The 18529-nt window shown below is 60.0% G+C and overlaps 1 protein-coding gene across 7 annotated transcripts in view; it reads left to right on the top strand.

The window, feature by feature from the left end:
* The first annotated feature begins 892 nt into the window (after positions 1-892).
* Positions 893-18529, top strand: part of BCL9L (BCL9 like) — a 28777-nt gene continuing 11140 nt past the window's right edge. The window contains exons 1-4 of one of the 7 annotated variants that reach the window (XM_022560193.3): positions 894-1850; positions 8098-8153; positions 16651-16752; positions 18005-18390. In XM_022560193.3, coding sequence (XP_022415901.1) covers positions 16727-16752; positions 18005-18390 — 412 coding nt within the window. In that variant the 5' untranslated portion in view covers positions 894-1850; positions 8098-8153; positions 16651-16726. Of the gene's footprint in view, positions 1851-3256; positions 4185-8097; positions 8154-16650; positions 16753-18004; positions 18391-18529 lie in introns of those variants that run through there. The other 6 variants (XM_089915664.1, XM_089915666.1, XM_022560195.3 and 3 more) reach the window with 6 other exon arrangements.

Genomic DNA, 18529 nt, shown 5'->3' with positions numbered 1-18529 from the left:
GGGGCAACCAGGCACACACACAGGAGAATCAAGATAAAACATACAATTAGGTACTCAGTTGGGTGGAATAGATGTAGTAGGTGTCAAAAGAGAGGGAGGTCAGTGAGAGCTAGAGCTATCTGGGCACCATCTGTGAGGAGGGGCAGGGGAGAGCTCAGAGGAACCAAATAGCATGAGCAAAGGGGCTTGCTAGTGCCCTTCAATGGTTGTTACTTGTTCGTATTAATCCTGGGTGGGTGGGTGTAGTGGGATACAGGGAAAGTGCCCTGGGATAAGGAGACCCAAACTCTAGTCCTGGGCTTACCACTTTCTAGCTGTGTAACCCTGAGGAAGTCCTTAACTAGTGCAAGCCTTTGTTTCCTCATCAGTGTCATGGGGCCATAACATCTTTCTCACAGGTTTGTGGCAAACACTGAAATAACATGTGAAATGCTTTTTAAAACACTTTACAATTTTTTTCCATTGGATCTATTCTCCTATAGGGTCGTGTGTGTGTGTGTGTGTGTGTGTGTGTGTGTGTGTGTGGCACTTTGAGCTTAGGATAGAGTTCTTTTGGGAGAACAAAGGTTTTACTTCCACAAACATTTTCTTAGTGTCCACTCTGCGCTGCTGAGGGTTGAAGTGAAAAAGTTCAGTCTACATCCTCAGGGTCTACTAGGAAAGAGAGATGAATAAAGTGAATAAAGAGATGTTCAGTGCATAATGAATGTGGGTGGATACAATGAAGAGGGGACCCAGTAGAGAGAGAGAGAGAGGGAGGGAGAGGGAGAGGGAGAGGGAGAGGGAGAGGGAGAGAGAGGGAGAGAGAGAGAGAGGGAGGGAGAGAGAGTGTGTGAGTGAGTGTTGGGGGTTGGGGGGAGTCAACTCCCACTGCTTCCAATCAGCGTAGATAGGAGGGTAGGTTTGTCAAACCTCTCCCCAGCCTGAGATGGTGTTAGCGCGTCTCCTCCCCAGTCCTCGGGAATGGGGTGGAGAGTGGCATAGAAGCCCCCTCCCCGCCCCCGGGCCAACCTGCCTCCCGCTAGCCGGCCGGGCGCCTTACCGAGTCAGACCACTGGGAGGCTGGGGGAGCCGGGTTGGGCGAGGAGGCGAGCGAGATGGGGGAGCTCTTATTTTGACAGGGGCCTCTCCGGGCTCTGGTATGAAGGCAGAAGGAGGCAGCCAGAGAGCCCCGATGCTTATTCAGGCTGGGGAGCGGAGCCGAGTGGAGGGGCGAGCGAGGCTCCGGCAGCGCAGGGGACCCCGGGGAGGCGGCGGCGAACGGCGGAGCCAGTGGCCGGACATGCCCCGGACTCGGGGCCGCTGCACCACCGCCGCTGCCCGGAGCCAGCCGGCCGGACGCCCGCACGCCTGGGTCCCCCGGCGACGCGCCGCCCGGGGACTGCGACCCGGACCCTCGGCGTCCGACCAACAATAAGCGCCCAGACAGCCCCCTCCCCGCCCCGCGCCCGCCGTCCCCGCGGGCCTCGGGAAAAGTGAAAGGAGGAGGCGAAGGAAGGAAGGAAGGAAGGGAGGAGGAGCAGGAGCCGGAGCCGTGAGGTTCGGGGCTGAGACCCCAGCCCTGAGCCCAGGGCCGGGCGGGGGTGCGCGCTCTCCCGCCGCTGCCCGGCGCCCAAGACCATGCTCCGCGGTTGGAAAGCAGGAACCCAGGAGCCCAGCGACCCCCGGATACCCACTCCCGGGCCGGGCTGGTATTGAGATCAAGGCGTCCAGGATCAAAAGATCACCACCTGCCCGCCCTCCTCCTCACCTCCAACTGGCGAGCAGGAGGACCCCAGTCCACCCACCGACCCTGACCTGGTCATGGCGTCCAACTCCGGCCTGGCGTGAGGACCCCCGACCCGCGCGAGGTGAGGGGAGGGCTGGGGCCGAGGGCGAAAGTCATGCCAGGCCAGCAGAGGCGTGAGGAGGGAGATCCAGTTCGAATTGGGGAGGGGGAACACAATCTGATTGTCTCTGGCCCTCTGGCACGCACCCCCAGGCTGTTTAAGGGGTCGGGGACGCCCCCAGGATTAGTGGAGGCCACTCTTGGGCCCCCAATCAGGTTGGCAGCCCCAGCGCACAGAGGGGAGGGCTTAGGGGCAGCCAGGGGACCCTGCCACCCTAGCACAGAGAACAAGGCCGGCCTTGGGCCAGCTGGAGCAGCAACTCTGCCCTGGGGGCTTCTGGGAGATGTAGTCCCCCTCACAGGCTCACCAACCCCTTGGGTCTCAGCACCCCAGCACTCCTCTCCTGGCTTATAGGAGCTTCCATAAGGAGGTGCGTGGGGACTGGAGATTGCTGGGGGTCACCCTCTGCCCCCAAGCACTGCCTAGGAGCAGCGGGGGCTGTGACTGGAGGAGTCTCCCCTGCCTAGGATTCTTAGTGATGTGGGCTTGGCAGGGGGTGGGGGGGTGGGGGGGCAGTCACACAGTTCCTTGGAGGTGTCTCTGCCTTGCTAAGCGGAGACAGCCCCTGCCTTGGTCTGGGGGAGCTCTTGGGGGAGGAATGTGAGGAAGAGAGGGGAGGCTTAGGGCTTCTTGCTTGGCTGGACTATGTCCTGTCCCAGGGCTGCTGGAATTTGGTTTCAGGGGACACCGAGGTCTACTCTCCCCTTCTCCCTCTTGGGAGCTGAGGAGAGTGTCCCTTACAGTCTGGGAGTCTGGAGGGTGTCCCTCTGGAGCAGTGAAGCCAGGATTGGCTTCTGTCTGTCTGTCCAGCTTCCTTCCTTCCGGGTTTTTCTGACACCCCCTCCTCCCTCCTCCTTCTGTCTGTCTGCTGCTTGGGGTGTGGGTCTGTGTCTGTGTCTGGGGGCCTCTGCTGCAGGGAGGAAAAGTGCTGCTCTGGGAGAGGTGAGCTGGGCATGTGACTGAGCCCCGGGAAAGGGGCTTGGAGGCCCCCTTGATCTTTGGCCTTGGTTTCCTGTTTTACCTAGGAAAGCTGTCTTCGAACAGTATCTGCTGTAACCCTACTGATGCCTCTGGGCAGCTCTCTGAATGAGACCCGCAGGGTGGGTGGGCTTCCACTCCCCTTGCTCTCCTCCCTCCTCAGCCTCTCCAAGGTGCAGCTACTTTTTCTGGGCTGGGGCTGCCTGGCTTGTCTGCTGCCCCCCAGCACTAGCTTGGCTGCCTTCTCTGGGTCAGGACCATGATTTCATGGCCCCAGGGGAAGAGCATGTTCAGGCCCTGTCTTTCTGGTATCAGCTCTGAGGTGCCTGCTGATAGGAGCTTCAGGACAGGATGAGAATGGGAGAGAAAGGAAGGTAAGGGAATGGGGGGGGGTTCTGGTATCAGGACGGAAGGTGCTGCCCTCCCTCAGCTGATCAGCCTCCGTGGCCTTGGAGAACCAGGCCTGGAAGCTCACTCTTCTGGCCACTTGCCTCTGGAGGTGTTCTGCTTACCTGTGTTGCTTCTGATTGGGGTGGGGCAGGGGTTAATGCTGGAAGGGGTGCTCCTGAAGGGGAGAATACCTATATAACCTTGGATCCAGCGTGACTCTTGTGCTCGGGGTAGCAGGGGCCTCACGCTAGAGATGGTTTCTGGAGGTCCGTATGGAGGCTCCGAGTCTCTAATTACTGAGGTTGAGGGTCCAGGTGGGAAGAGATTACAGAGTCCTGGAGAAGGATCAGTGTTGGTGGTCCACAATCGATCACAGCAGTGGTAATGTGCGACCTAGTGAACTTGCTTATTGAGTCTGTGTTGGGCACCCGTGATTCCCTTTGGGTAGTGTCTGCCTCCCAACTTCTGGGTATTTCAGTTAAGCAGGAGCCCCGGGCCGTAGACTCAACTTCCATGAAGAGGCAGGGCAATAGCCTTCTGGGCAGAGGCCTAGTGGGTGGCAGTGTCGACTCAGCAAGGGCTGGAATGCCTGGCACCTGCTTTAGATTAAAGGAGATGCCTGCAAAGGGGGCTGCCTGCCTGTAGGGGGAGGGGCCGGGATGGAGCTGCGTGGAGCCCAGGAGTGGGGTGGAAGGAAAGGAGCAGGGTTGCAGGCAGCAGCAGCTCTGGCAGGAGTGGAGGGAGCCAGCAGTCACCCAGCTCAGCAGCCCCTCCTCCAGGGAGTCCAAGACAGGAGCTGGGGGCCGCCACACTGCCTCTGGCGCCACCGGCTGAAGTTCTGTCCCAGCGCCCTGGGGGGGGCAGCTGTGGGGAGCCAGGGTGTCTGAGTATCCAGTCTGCCCAGGACTGGAGGAGGCCTGCAAGGAGGTAGGGGGCACTTTGGGGTTCTTTTTGGCCTGATGCCATGTTTACTCTTCTGGGGGCTCCTTGGTTGCTGGTAGTGAGGCACTCCAAGAGCCTGGGCACCCAGGGGTGACGGGGAAACGGCATCCTTTCCCTGTGCCAGGAACCCTGGGCACTGCTTGCTTGCTGACCTCGGGGGAGGGGGCAGAGGGGATGGCACCGTGGGAAAGTGGGCAGCCGTGGGAGCCAAGCGGGTACAGGCTGGGTGCCGCGGGCAGGGAGCCTCTGCCAGGCCTGCTCTCCCTGGGGTGGGGCTGGCTGTTCCAGGGACTGGCTCAACCTGTTGAGCACCTGGCTGCTCTAGCTTGGCATCTGTGCCCCTGCCTGCCAACCCCACCAGCTGCCCACCTGTAAGCCACACTGTGGGGGCTGCCCCCAGGGATCTGGGGCGAGGAGACTCTGACTGGCCAAGGGGCCAGGATGAAGCTGGTAGAGGCTCCTCCAGGGTCGCTAAGTTTCCCCAGGTCCCACCCTCTAACTACCAGAGCTTGGGCTGGAGCCAGTTGGAGGGCCAGGTAGCCAGAGGCTAGGAGCTGAGGGGCAAGGGGAAGAAAGCTGCAGCACTAGAGGTGCTACATGTCACTTGGGTGGGCCTCCCTGAAGGCAGCCTGGAGTTAAGGCCTGGCATTTCCTCTGCTGGGTGCCAGGGCCAGGCCTCCGGGGCCCCACCCCCAGCCTGGCTTGACCTCCCCTCCCTGGGAGAGAGCTGCAGACTTTCCCTGGAGGTTGGGGGAGGGGCAGTAAGGGCATCCTGGTGCCCTGGGAGGAGAGGGGTGACTTCCTGGATGTGGGGGTCTGTTGTAGTGCCTCAGCCTCCCGAAGAGCTCCCCTCTCTGGGAACCCAGGTAGGAAGCTCTGGCTTCCCAGGGAGATGTCCCCCACCCTGCCCTGAGTGTGGGTGGTCCTGGGTCCCCTGGAAGGCCCTTGCTGTCCTCCCACACCCTCTGACCCCTAGCTTTAGGCCTGCCTTGGGGCTCTGCTAGCTGGCGGGGAAGGGGAGCCAGCTGCCACTCTGTAGGGGGGAAGGTGGCCACCACCACCCACCCACGGGTCGGGGAAGGGCCCAGGTAGGTTCCTTCGCCTTCTTTCTTCTCTAGTCAGTGGCTAAAGTGGAGGCCTCTCCTTCTCTGCCTCCTTTTCACCCCAGGCCCTCCCTGCTTGGCCCTGGGCCACCTGCCCCTCCTAACCTTGGTGTCTGGCCTAGTCCCCATGCCCAGGGGCTGGGATGCCCTCTGTCCAAGTCCCTCTTCCAATGCGCTGGTGGCCCTGCGCTGGCCTGTCTTCCCCCTCCCCTTCACTCTCCACCCTCCAGCCTCAACTGAGAATGGCCCTGAATCCAGCATTTCCAGCATTTCGAAACCAGGATTGTTTTGAAATCCCTGAGTACTTCTCCACCCCACTGCTCTGACTCCCCTCCTCCCCACTAGCCCAGAATTTAGTCCTCTAATCTGACTTCATGTGTGTGTGTGTGTGTGAGTTTGTGTGCTAGCACATGGCCATGCATGTATGCACATGCATACTACTCTGTGTGTGTGCTTGTGTATCCCAGTGTGGGTCTGTCTTCTGTCTGTCAGTAGTTCTGTGTGACTGGCTGATGTCATTTGTGTTTCCCGAGCTCTCTTTGGCCTTCTCTGAGTATGGGAGCCTCTATGGGTCTTAAGGAGTCATTTTTGGGGAGTTTGGGTTATTTTAAAGAGGTATCCTGGATGTGTGTCTTTGGAGGTTGTGTCTGTTTCTCTCTCAGATACACGTCTGGGAGTATCTGAGGAGTATGTGTGCTCGGGATTGTGTCTCTGATGCATGTGCGTGTGTGCGTACGTGCGCACACTCAGTGCGCTCCGCTTCTGTTGCCGCCTCTATCCTCCTCCCTCAGAACATGTCTGGGGTGCGTAGCCACAGGTCTCCCCATAGCTCCCTGGGACATGGAGTTCTCTGTCCTTTGATAGGGAGGTTTCTTGGAGCAAGGCCAAGGCTTCTGGCAGTTCTGTGGTCCTTGGAGAGAAATTGTGCAGTGGGGAGACTTTGGGATAAACTGTCCCCAAGGCTGGGCTCTCTTCCTCTGCCCTTCACGGACACCCGGCACCTTAAGGGATCCCAATACTCCCAGTCGATCCTCTTCTTGTCCTGGTGATATCGTGGGGACTGTCACAGGGCAGCCCAGTGCTCTCCAGAAAGGGCTGGGGAAAGGGAGTTAACCCTCTACCCTTGGGGTCACTTGCTTCATTGGGGACAAGAAACAGCCAGCCACATCAGACCTGGGAGCTTGGTGGCTAAAGTTCAGAAAAGTTGACTTTGCTAGCTAGGGGCAGACAGCAAAACAAGACAAGACACTCATATTTCCAGCCTGAGCAGAAGACAGAGGGGCCTGGAACGCTGGGGCGGGGGTGGGTGGTGATGTGCCACCCCAGAAATATGAAGCGTTGGATGTGAGGCCAGCTACCATTGTAGCCTTGACCCTGGGAAGTCCTTCTTGATGTCTGACCTTAATCGTGTTTTACAGGAGGGGGGTGGGGATTGCTAAGGGGAGCTTTCTTTCTTTTTTTGCCAAAGCAAGAGTTGTGTTAGTAGAGTTATGTCTGCATGGGATGCGGGCCCTTGGAATCCCTGATGCCTCGCTATGACTCAGTTTCCCATCCTGGGATCTCAGGCTATAATTGAATACTTGAAGCACTTGTAGCAAATCAGTGAAGAAGAGGGTTGGGGCAGGGGCTGTTTGTCGGAGTCCAGGGCCTATGGAGACAGCAGCATGAGGTGGGCAGAGAGAAAAGTTGTCTGTTTATAAACCCCCTTCCCATGGCCTCTGGTCCCAGGACTCAGTGGGAGGAAGGGAGGGGTAGAGGCACAGGTTGGTACAGTGCTCAGTGACCCAGCAGGGGGAGGGCCTTGGCGAGGAATTTTCGGTTTGTTTCTCAATCTCTGTCTCTGAGACACGCACACACACATCACTGCAGACACCTTCAGGAGATGAGCCCAGAAAAGTCACCCAGGTGGCTGCAGGGCGGGGCAGTACCAGATGGGGCCTCGTGGTACCATGTTCTGGCAGACACCCTGTGCTTGCCCCCTAGAACTGGAAGTTGAGCCCAGCAGGACCTTCCCCAACTCCCCTGTCATGTGCCTGGGAGCACCACAGGCTGGAGAGGGTTAAGTCTGGTTGGCAGGGACACCCCCCCACCCAGTGCAGTGAGAGAGAGGGAGGGGTGGTTAGCAGCTTGCTCTAGTTGGCGTCTCTCCCAGAATTCTTCGGAAAAGAACTCCCCTTTGACCCCCAGTACAAACTGAGCCCAGCCACCAGCCTCCCTCCCGCCTGCCTGTGGGAGCTTCACCCAGCCCCCTCCTACTGAACTGCTAAGCCTGATCCTCTCACCCTAGGCCCTCCCAGCCAAGCCTGGTCCCCAGGGGCATCTTCAGGGGACAAGAGAGACCACATGGGGACATAGGACCCACCCACACCATTCTTCTCCTTGACACAGGATAACCCCGGGGTGGCTGGTGCTGGAAGCTGGGGTTCTCAGGCCTCCCCATCCATCCCTCCACCCGGGTCCTCAGGCCAGGCCGTGGGAGTTCTCCCCCCTCTCCCTGTGGGCTGAGCTCTGAGGGAGCTCTAAGGCATCTCCAGCGCCTTCTTCTTTCCTGCTTGCAGGGGAGGGAGGGGGAGCTGTGCGGTGGGGCCGCTGGGTCAGGCCTGGCTCCCAGCCAATCCACAGAAGTCGTGGAGGGGGGGTGGTGTCCAAGTAGCTCAGGGACTTCCTGGAGCTGCAGGCCCGTCTGTGTGTACAAGCTTAGTGGTGTGCGTGCTGGGGGTGGGGCTGGGGCTCTGGGAGGAGCAGGGGTAGAGATTGCTGGCCTGGGGCTTCTAGCTGTGACCCTCTCTCCACAGGGAGCCCCAGCCCAGATCACACCCTTGAGCCTGAGCCCGACACGCATTATCCTGAGGTGAGAGGTCTGTGTGCTTATGTGTGTCCTCACAGCCTCCTCGCTCAGCTCTGTCTGCCTCTGCCGTTGCCTCCTGCTTGGCTTTTTGTCTCGGGCGCCCTCCTCTTGGCTCTCTGCCCCCACTTCTCCTTTCATTCTCCTCCCCCCCGGAGGAGAGGGTGCTGACTGCCTACAACCTGGAACCCTGTAGGGGATGGGGGCGGGGCCGGGGCAGGAAGGGTTAAAGCGCCACAGCTGCTGCTCCAGTGAAAGTCCCAGCCAGGGTGGGTGGTGGGGAGCCCCAGCCTGGTCACCCCTGGAAGGCAAGGTACGGTTTCCTTCCCCGGCATCCCAAGTTCTTGCTCCCCTTCGCCTGCTGGCTTTGGCCTCAGCTGGCTGAGTCAAAGCCAGGGTGGCTACCGGCCACAGTAATGTGGTTTCTGCCCTGGCCCCTAGACACACACACAGACACACAGACACACACACACACGCACACACGCACACACAGAGGCACACACAGAGACACACACGCTTTCTCCCTACTGCCACCCCCACCCCCTCCCTCCCTCCCTCCCTCCCCTCCTTCTTTACTTAGCAACAACTCCCTGAATTCACAACAAATACGCCTGCCTGTAGGCTCCTGGTCTGACTAGGGAAAGCTGGAGAAAGCGGAGGGCTGCGAGGAGGCACTTCTCCTAGACTGTCCCCAGGAGGGAGGGGCTTCGAGTCCCCCCACCCTCCCTGCTGGAGGCCACCACCCCTCAGGGACACAGAGGAAGTGGTCCTGCTCCCAACTCAGGCAATGAAAAAAGTGGGGGGCAGTGCCAGGTGTGGCTGAGCAGGTGCGGGGTGGGGGGGGGGCAGGGCTGGGACTCCACTCGTCACTAGTGAGTCCCACTTGACCTTTGACCCCCACCTGCGGAGACTCTTCCTGCCTCTGGGCCTCTCAGCAGGGGCCTGTGCTGTTGTCATGGTAACTTGCCTTGCTCCTTCCCCAGACTCTTAGGGACCAGGATGGGTGACGATGTAACAGATGGGGGGTAGATGGGGCTGGGGTGGCCCAAGAACTCTGCTCTCAGAACCCTAGTGGGCCAGGCACCTGTGTTGAGGGGGTGGGGAGTGGTGGCCTCTCTTTGATCTCTTCCCTGGGCAGGAACTGTGGCCTCTAGCTAGGACCTGGTGTGCACTGGGGTTGGAGGGAGTATGGAATGAGGGGGTGAGGCACCATTCTTTCATCATAGCACAGAGGGCTGCTACCAGGGTGAACATGTATTGTGAAATGGTTAGTAGCCCAGCTGCTGGAGTGTCTGAGTTCAAATCCTGACTCTTCTAATTTTGGACTGTGTGCCTCAGGCAAATTACTCAACTTCCCTGGGCCTCGGTTTTCTTATCTGTAAAGTGGGGATAACAAGAGAACTTTCTTGTAGAGTACTAAATTAGAGGATTAAATTAAATAATGCATGTGAAGCCTTCAGGACAGCTTGATGTTACAGAGTAAATGCTCAATAAACATTAGAGATCCTCCTCGTTATTATTAGTCATAGCTCTTCATAGGAACTCATGGTCCTCCCGGGGGCTTTAGCAGGGGAAGAATTGATGGGGGTGGGGAGAGTATGGACGGTGGGGAAGAGACAGCCTTTCCAACACTTCAGACTCCTAGATTCTAATACCCATCCAGACCCACCTTCTTGCTGCCTCAGTTTCCCCACTGAGGGGAAACTAACATCTTGGTTGCAAGTTTGCCGAATAGCCATGCGCCTGGAGAGGGGTCTGAGGTCTTAGGGCCTGTCTCCCTCCACATCTCCCAGCACTTCTCAGGGCTGAGCCCTCCCTCTCCCATGCTATTAGCTCAGATCAGCTGCAACACCCCTCCCACCATCCCATCCCCTGATGCTCTGTTCCTTCACCAGGCTGAACAGCCATTAAGACACTCTGTTCTTAAATGGCTTAGATGGCCGCCTCCTCTCTTTCCTGGCCTAAGGGATTAGGGACCTTCTTTGGGGAGAAAAGTAGCAGCGTGGGGCTGTTACATGGATGGCAGCTGTTAGGCCTGCCTTGGGGCCCAGGGTCCACTGGATTCCCTGTACCCTGCCTGGGCATCTTCTCTGAGCGTGGCACGGCAGTGCCCAGGCCTGTGATATGTATAGAAGCCCAGATGGGCATGCCTGGCACCTGCTGTACACAGATGGGCAGAAGCCCATCCTGAAGCCCAGAGGAGGGGTGGGGTCATATCAGCATCCAGAGGACACCCCCAGAATCCTTTCCTCTGCGGCGTGGGTGAGTGTGGGCAGGGCTGGGTAGAGTTCTGTTTCAACCCTGTGTGCCCTGGGGCAGGCCGGGGGAGAATGCTGGTGGCTCTGGGTGAGCAAGGCTCCGAAAGGCCCCGGGATGAGAGTCGGATGACGGAGGGGCTAAGGCTTGGGAACTTCTGGGTGAGGAGCCCAGCACTGGGCAGCAGGGGTGGTGTGCCCACAAAGAGGGAAGCTCTGCAGATAAGTGGTTTGGTCTTCTGGGAAGTGCGTGTCCAAATCTCTGGAGAAAGTGGATTAAGATGTGGCAGAGTGCCTGGGATACCAGGGCTCTTGGGTACCTTCTCTGGCCTGGTACCAAGGTGGGTGGGCTGGAGCCCCTGGGTCTACTGACCACCTCCTTCTGGGAACAGAGGGAACACCTCCCTTCCATGGGCCTGGGAGTGAGGGCTCAGTGTTGGCCTGGGCCATGCCTCACTGCTGGGCTGGCCATGCCGCTTTTGCCCAGCCCCTGGGGCCTGTTCCTTGGGCAGGCTGGGGCTATTTTTGGGATCGGGCTGGGGCTCTGGGGCTGGTTTCAGATGTTCCAATGTGAACAGGAGAAAATGGGAACAGATGGCTGGAGGGTTCCAATCAGCAGGTCCTGCTGGGAGCAGGTTATTTTTAGGGCCTTGTTAACCCTTTGGGGGCTGTGGAGCCACCCTGAGAGGGACAGCCCTCTCTAGTTGAGAAGAGCACAGGTCTTCTCTCTGGACCTCTACTTTCAGAACTGCTTGTCCCAGTTGCTCTTCTTTTCCTCTCAGACCCTCCACTCTTTAAAGAGGCCCATGGCAAGAAAGTAGGCTCCAGCTTCCTCCCAGCCCAGACCCTGCACGGAGACTGCCAAGGAGTAGGTCGGGGAGAGGGGTGGCTGGTGGAGGGGATGGGACTTGGGCCACTGTTGAAAGGAAACTCCTCTTTGCTTTTCTCCTGGGCTTTTGAGACAGCCCTGAGGCTAAGAGAGTGGATAACTGCTTTCTGGGTTCATGCTCTGGGTTTGAGTGTATGTCGATAAACCCAGTGATGCCCAGGGGAGTGCTAGCTGAGGGAGCTGGCCTCTGTGAGGACAGAGAAAAAGCCAAGTTTTTGTACTTGATACCACTGGGATGATGCCCATGGGCCCCGATCCCTTGGATACTCAAGAGCAAATATCTCGAGAGTGCCCATCTTTACCAAATGCCCACGGATTCGGGTGCCATGTAGGGTGTAAAGAAGGGGACATCACGGCCAGAGGTGGTTTGTTGAGGGCCGAGTATGTCACAGGCATTCTGTTGGGTGGTTTCACGATGAGGAAACTGAGGCTCAGAGGGCTGAAGGGATGGACAAGGTCCCGTCGCTCAGAAGGGGTGGGATGTGATTGGCATCCTTGTTGGCCTGACTGCAAACCCGGTTCTCATTCCACTGCATCACTCACACTGCCAGTGTCCCAGCCCCAGAGGGCGAGGCTGACAGGACTGGGCCTCCTCAGGGAGCAGGCCTATGGCATGAGTGTAGGAACGGAGGCCTGGGGTCAGGGGACCCTGCCTGGCACTGCTCTCACAGTCCCTTAAGCCCTTCTTGCCTGAGGGTGCCCGGACTGACACCAGAAACCCCACGTGGCCTTCCTGTCTTCCCTGCGGGGGGATCACAGGCATACATCCTGGCTCATCAGCCCCCACCCCCACCCGTCCTGGCCCACACGCCCCTGCTTCCTGTAGGGTCACAGCAGTCTGGATGTCAATGTGGGCAGAGCCCGAGGGCCCTCCAGCTGCTGCTGGTGCCAAGAGTTTGGGCCAGGCCTGCGAGGTGAGGGCTGGGAGGATGCCTCTGACGCTGGCAGTACCTGGGGGAGAGAGCAGAGCGGGCAGGCGGGCTCTGGGTGAGGTCCCGCGCCCCATGGTGCACTGCCTGTGCCAGCAGTCTGCCCGCACTCGCAACTCCCACAATGGCCCCATTGTTCCCAGCCGCCAGGCAGTCAGGCAGTTTGGAGGAGGTTCCTGGGCCACCCCTAATCCCCCCCCCCAAAAAAAGGGCCAGATTAACCCCTTGGAGGATAGAGGCCAGGTGAGGGCCCACAGGGAGCTACCCTGCCCGTTCCTCCCTTCTGGGAATCCAGGCTTGAGACGCCACCTCCCAACACGTGTACCCAGCGACAGGGCATCTGGGGAGATCGGGGTTTCCCACAGGGTGGGGAGTAGCACCTAGACCCTCTCCCACCCCCAGGGTGGTGTAGGTGCCAGGGGGCAGGAAGTGCCAGTGGGGTGGCAGGCGGAGACCAGATATATTTGGGCTGGTGGGGCTAATTCCAGCCACCGCTGCCTGCCTTACTGGCTCCTGAGCTCCTTTCCTTCCTGTGAAACCAGAGCTGGGTTGGGCCTAGCTCAGGATTTCGGTGGATTTAAAGAGGCAGCACCACCCCTGCCAGCCTGGCTTCCTCTCCCCTTCCCGAGGTAGGGTCTGGGGCAGAGAGAGGACTGGAGAGCTGCTTGCTCCTCCCTTGCCCCAGGCTAACCCCTAGCCCTTGCCCCTGCAGGGGTACCAGGCTTTTGGCACTCCCTTCTCCCAGAGCTTTGGGTGGGTGGGGTGGGCGGGGGTGGGCTGTGGTTTCCTGTGTTGGCTGTTTGTGCCTGGCCCAGAGTGCCCGCTGCCTGCCTGGGCTTCCTGCCCTGTCTTGTTTCCTTGTGCCCTCCCTCCCCTCCCCCCCTCCCCCTCCCCCCGGGGAAGGCAGCAGCCAGAGATTGGGCAGTAGCATTTGGGGGCACCCTACTGCCAGGCCGTGACTGCTTCCCAAGGCCTGGCCACTTGGGCACTGGCTACGGTGACCTCTGGCTTGTCTAGGCAATGCCACTTAGTCTGGTGGTTTCCAGAAGGGTAGAATCCCCACCAGAAGCACCCTGTTCCAAGACCCCAGACTGCAAGGTGTGGGGCCAGGAGTTTCCATGTCCCAGCAGGGTTAGGGTTGCCTTGACATCACCCTGGGGCTGCAGGTGGGGTAGGGCTGGAAACTCCCAGACAAAATGGTTGATTTGCATGGTCTCCTTTGGCAGGAGGTGGGCGGAAGTGGGGAGAGCTGCTAGGAACCAGGGTGAGGGGAAGGCCCCCCAAGCCTGGAAGTCCCCACACAGAGGGTCCCAGAGCAATACCTTGGTTCTTGAGCAGATTTCCTGCTGGGCTCTGAATCCTTGACCTCCCCACCCGGCTGAGTCACCACCTCAGGAAGAGGAAGTGACCTGGGTGGTAGAGGAGAGCTTCTAGGGACCAAGGAGTCCTGACACCCAAGAGAAAGGGGACTTGGGACCTTGTTGTCTTGAGTGCTGCCTCTCCCTGAGTCAGTGGCTGAGGGTCCCACCACTAATACTCCCAGCAGGTTCCTGTTCTTTCAGCTACCACAGGGTCCTAGCAGCCCATTTCCTCTCTAGAGGTGTCTGCCCACTGCGTGTGGAAGCATGGACCCTCCAAGCGTGTTCTCACTGCCTCTTTGGGATGGTTCTGAGCTGGGCAATAAGACTGGTGGGCTGGCTGGTGAACCAAGGAGAGGCTCCCAAGGTGGGGGCAGCTGGAAGTAGGCAGGTTGCCCGTCGAAGCCTTCCTGGTCTCCCTCCCCCAGCTGAGGTCAGGCGCACTTTAACCCTTAGGTCACTGCCCTCCACCCCCAACCCCGCACCCCACGTTGCACCAGGAGGGCAATATCTCAGGCAGGCTTTGTCTCAGCAGCCTCCTGGGCTCCATTCTCATAGGTCTGCCCCTGGCCTCTTCACTCAGGTGACTGGCACCTGCTCCCTGTTTGTGAGCACATGTCACTGCTCCCCACCCTACCCCCTAAGAGGCAACCACAGCGCTGTGTTCCCAGAGCTCCATCCCTGTCCTTTCACCCATCTCGGGGGCTCCTGGCCTGGTGCCAGGAAGCCCCTTCACCGTTTGTTTAAAAATTGCACCCACCAGGAATCAGTTTTCCTGCCTCCCATCCCCAAGGTTTTCCAGGTCTCTTCCGGGGACTGTGAGTGCTAGAGGAGGACGGGGATCTCTGGGATCTGGGGCAGACCCCTGAGGGGCAAAGGGGGGAGGTGTGAGATGGGAAAGTCCTGACTCATCTGTACTTGACTCAGCTCATCCTGCCGCTGGGTGGGAGCGAGGGGGTGGAGTCCTAGAGGGGAGGGCAACTCCAAGATTCTTCTGGAGAAGAGGCTCACCTGACGGGGTACCCTGGAGAGGACTAATTTTCTAACAGCCCCTTCCCAAATTATTAGATGTCCCGATATTTGAAGCTGTAAACAGAGGAAAGTGGGTGGCCTTTGCCCTGCCCCAAGCCCCGGAGGCTGGGTCCGGTGACCTGCGGCGTGTGGGAAGCCCATCTGTCTGGCGCAGGCTCAGATGAGCTGTCATGACTTGAGGGGATGACACTGCAGTGTAGAGGAAACACCAGGGGAATGGGGTCTTGGTGCTGCCATGTAACGGTCATGTGACCCAGAGGCCTGTCACGTCCTTCTCCCAGATCTCAGTTTCCTCACAGTGAAATGGGGATAATAATGCTGTCGTGGCAGATAATTGGTAGCTTTGAGGATCAGCAAGGTGGTGAAGGTGGAAGCCTGGGACCTATGTCAGCCCCATAGGCCTGCCCCTAAGCCCAGGTGCCCTCCAGCTCTCCCCACCTCAGTCCCCCCAACCCCCCCCCCCCCACCGCACCCGACCCCGCGTGATGCAGGAGATGGGGGCTGGCAGCAGGCTGCTTCCCAGCCAGGCCCTGGACTTTGGAATCTTCCCCTGAGGAGCCTCCCTCCCTAGAGACAGAGCTGGGGTGGGGAAGGCCAATGTGCCCTGGGGTTAAATTAGGGTTAGACTCCCACAGGGTCACTGGTGTGCCCCCCACCCCCAGGTCCCAGCCCAGCCTCCGGCAGCTCGGCAGGGAATGTGGGCAGGGAATGTGGGCCGGTGTCTGGCTGGGCCTGTCACCGGGACAAAGCTTCTGGCCCAAGACTCCTCCTCTCCCCCCACCCCTTTCTGGGATCTGCGCGGGGAGGGGGGGAACAGGGCTGGGGGCGGTCCGGTGAGGCTTCTGTGTTTGTGTAAGTCTGTTTGTTGGTGTATCTATGGCCCCGTGTGTGTGTTTCTTTGTGACTACCGGGCTCAACTTTCTATGGCTCCCTTGTGGCCGGGCCTCAGTCTTTTCATCTGTTCAGTGAGTCGATGCGCTCCCTCTCTGCCCTCTGGCCGCCTCTGGAAACATGCCCTAGGCTGCTTCTGTGCTCCTGCTTCGGCCAGCGCCTCCCTCGCCCTCCCGCACACCTCCGCGGGCCGGCGTGAGCGCGCCTCTAGTTTCCTGGGCTCCGTGCGTGTCTTTGTCTCCCCGTCCACGTGTGAGCTGCGAGGGTGTGTGAGTCAGAGTCTGGGTGCTGGTGGGTCCCAGCGCCCCTGCCTGGCGGCGCCTAGCCCTGGACCGAACCTCGGCCCCGCCGTGGCGCGCGCCAGGCCCCTCGCCGCACTTGGCCGTGGGTCTGTCCGGGCGGCGCGTGCGGGGCCGGGAGAGGCACGCTGCAGTCCTGCCCGTCGCCCGCTCCCCGGCTCGCTGGCTCTCGCTCGCTCGCTCGCTCGGCCTCTCCGCTCTGGCTCTGCCGAAGGGGGCGGGGTGGGGTGCTGGGGCGGGGGGAGGGGAGGCTCCTGCATTCTTGCGGTCGGGGAGGAATCTGAGCCAGCGTTACTGGTCTCCAGAAGAGCCCAGCTGCAGCCCCGGGGCCCCGCCAGGCCTCTCGCTGCCCGCCCGGGCCTGCTGGGATGGGCACGGGCTAGGCCTCGAGCTGGGGGCGGGGCATCGCCCCTACCCGCGGCCCCCTTTCCGCCTGGGCGCCCAGGGGCAGGGCTCAGAGCTGGGGGCGGGGCGCCAGGGGGTCCCCCGCCCCCCGGGTGAGGGGCGTGCCTGGGGGCGGGAGTCCCCCCCACCCCCTGGGGCCTGACAGACCTCGCGGCCGCCCCAAGTGGGCACTTTTGCAACCCATCCTTTTAGTGAATTCTGCCCCTGTGGCCCGGGGCGGGGGGCTTGCTAGAGACTGCAAGCTCCCTGAGGGTAAGGTGCGGGAAGAATGGGGATAGGAGCGGCCACTAGGATCCAGACCCCGACTAGTAATCCTTCCTTGCCATTCACACCCTACCCTACCCAGTTCCCTAGTCCCAGGGCTGTTGGGTTCTCCCGTCTCCCCTCCCCTTCTCACACCCCCTCCCCAAGTCACAAGTTTTCTCTTTGGGGCTTGTTGCTGCAGTCCCTGCTCCAGTACCGAGTACCTGGCTGGGCCCTGGGCACGCACAGGGGCCGTAGCCCCACTGTGTGTGGGAACCATGAGGATCCTGGCTAACAAGACAAGGTGTGTGGGTGTCGCGGAGGGCGGGATATGTGTGTGGAGTGAGGGGAAGGGAAGGGCCCAGTGGTGATGGGACTGAACTGTGCAGGCTTGGAGAGCGAGACCCCCTGAGTACCTGGCTTCCAGGCCACCGGCGGGCTAAAGGGGGGTCAGAATGGGAAGGCCTGCCCCCAGGCAGGAGCCCACAGCTTTAGTGCCTGGGCCCAGGGGACAGAGGGGAATGGCAACCAGCTAAGCCTGCTGTTCTAGTCCCTTCCAGCCGTTTCCTCTTAAAAACGGTTTGCGCAGACCCCTGCCCACCGCACTGTCGGGTCCGATGGCGCCCTCTGGCCTCAGTCTAGCTGGGGGTGGGAGCTGGAGGGAGGGGCGGTGCCTGCCTCCCTCCCTTTCTCCAGGAGAAGCCGGCAGACAGGGCCAGGCGGCAGCAGCAGGACAGCAGAGCTGAAATAAATCTGAGCTGGTGTGGAATGAGGGGGGATAAATATCCTCTCCCGTGATGTGATCTTTCCAGCGGCTATTAATAGGTCTCCGGGGAGGGGGAGGCGGTGGGGGGAGCGGGCTGGAGCTTAAAGGGCCCGCAGCCTAGGCTGCAGGAATCCTTGGCTTCAATCTGCTTTGCACACCAGTCCCCTCCCCATTTTTTTTCCTGCTCCTGCCTGCTGGCCAGGCATACTAGTAGACCCCCTTGAGGCATTCCCCTCCTGCTCTGGGGAGCTGTCTGGACCAGTGGGTACCACTCTCTGGTGTGCTTTTCCCCACTTCCCCAGGGGAATGGGGCTGGGGCAGGAGCAGTGATCCTCAGGTCCTGTGCCCCTTCCATGCTGGTGTTGGGACACATGGCAGTTGAGTTTGGGGACCTTGGAAGGAGTCTGAAGACAGCAAACCCTTGACAAGAGGATGCTTAAGTGTTGGCCAGTTGCTAGTGGAGGGGGGTTGCCATGGAGGCTTGCAGTCTGTTGGATGCCGGGGGCTGGGGGTGGGTTGGATTCTGCCAATGTGAGGCCCTGGTTTTTGTTTGAATTGTGGGGATTGGAGGGTGGAGGGGGTTGCCCCATCTTCACTGCCCAAGGTGGAGAGGGGAATCAGCCCTTCTCTGAGGAGCCGTGGAGGGGGGTAGGGGATAGCTGGTGGTCTTAAGATGCCACTCAGCCCCCACCTCCCCTACCAGTAGGTGAGGCAGGATGGGGCGATTAAAATCCAGGCACGCTACACCCCTAGCAGGATTAACTTTTCATGTCTCTTCCACCTTCTCCAGGTTACCCCACCCTAGGAGGAGAGAAGCTCCAGGGAGCCCGCCACTGTCCCCCCGCGGCCACTGCCCCCCTGCCCCAGCCAAGCCAATGCACCCAGAAAATAAGTTGACCAATCATGGCAAGACAGGGAATGGCGGGGCCCAATCCCAGCACCAGAATGTGAACCAAGGACCCACCTGCAACCTGGGCTCGAAGGGCGTGGGGGCGGGGAACCATGGGGCCAAGGCCAACCAGATCTCACCTAGCAACTCAAGTCTGAAGAACCCCCAGGCAGGGGTGCCCCCTTTCAGCTCGCTCAAGGGCAAAGTGAAGAGGGAGCGGAGCGTGTCTGTGGACTCCGGAGAGCAGCGAGAGGCTGGGACACCGTCCCTGGATTCGGAGGCCAAAGGTATCCCATTTCCTGATCCCCAAGACCCCAGCATCTTCCACAGTCCTAGACTCACACTGGGAGACCATCTTTCTAGCCCCCTTGCCTAATCCTCAACCCCCACTCCTCTCCAGCATTTATGCCGGGGACATGTTTCTCT

This window comes from Delphinapterus leucas, chromosome 7 (assembly GCF_059928025.1).
Source record: "Delphinapterus leucas isolate spDelLeu-1000000601 "Yukka" chromosome 7, BTC_Dleu_Yukka2, whole genome shotgun sequence".
In the NCBI taxonomy this organism is placed as follows: Eukaryota; Metazoa; Chordata; class Mammalia; order Artiodactyla; family Monodontidae; genus Delphinapterus; species Delphinapterus leucas.
Note: the sequence above shows the minus strand (reverse complement) of the source record. Positions and strands in the feature narration are given on the sequence as shown.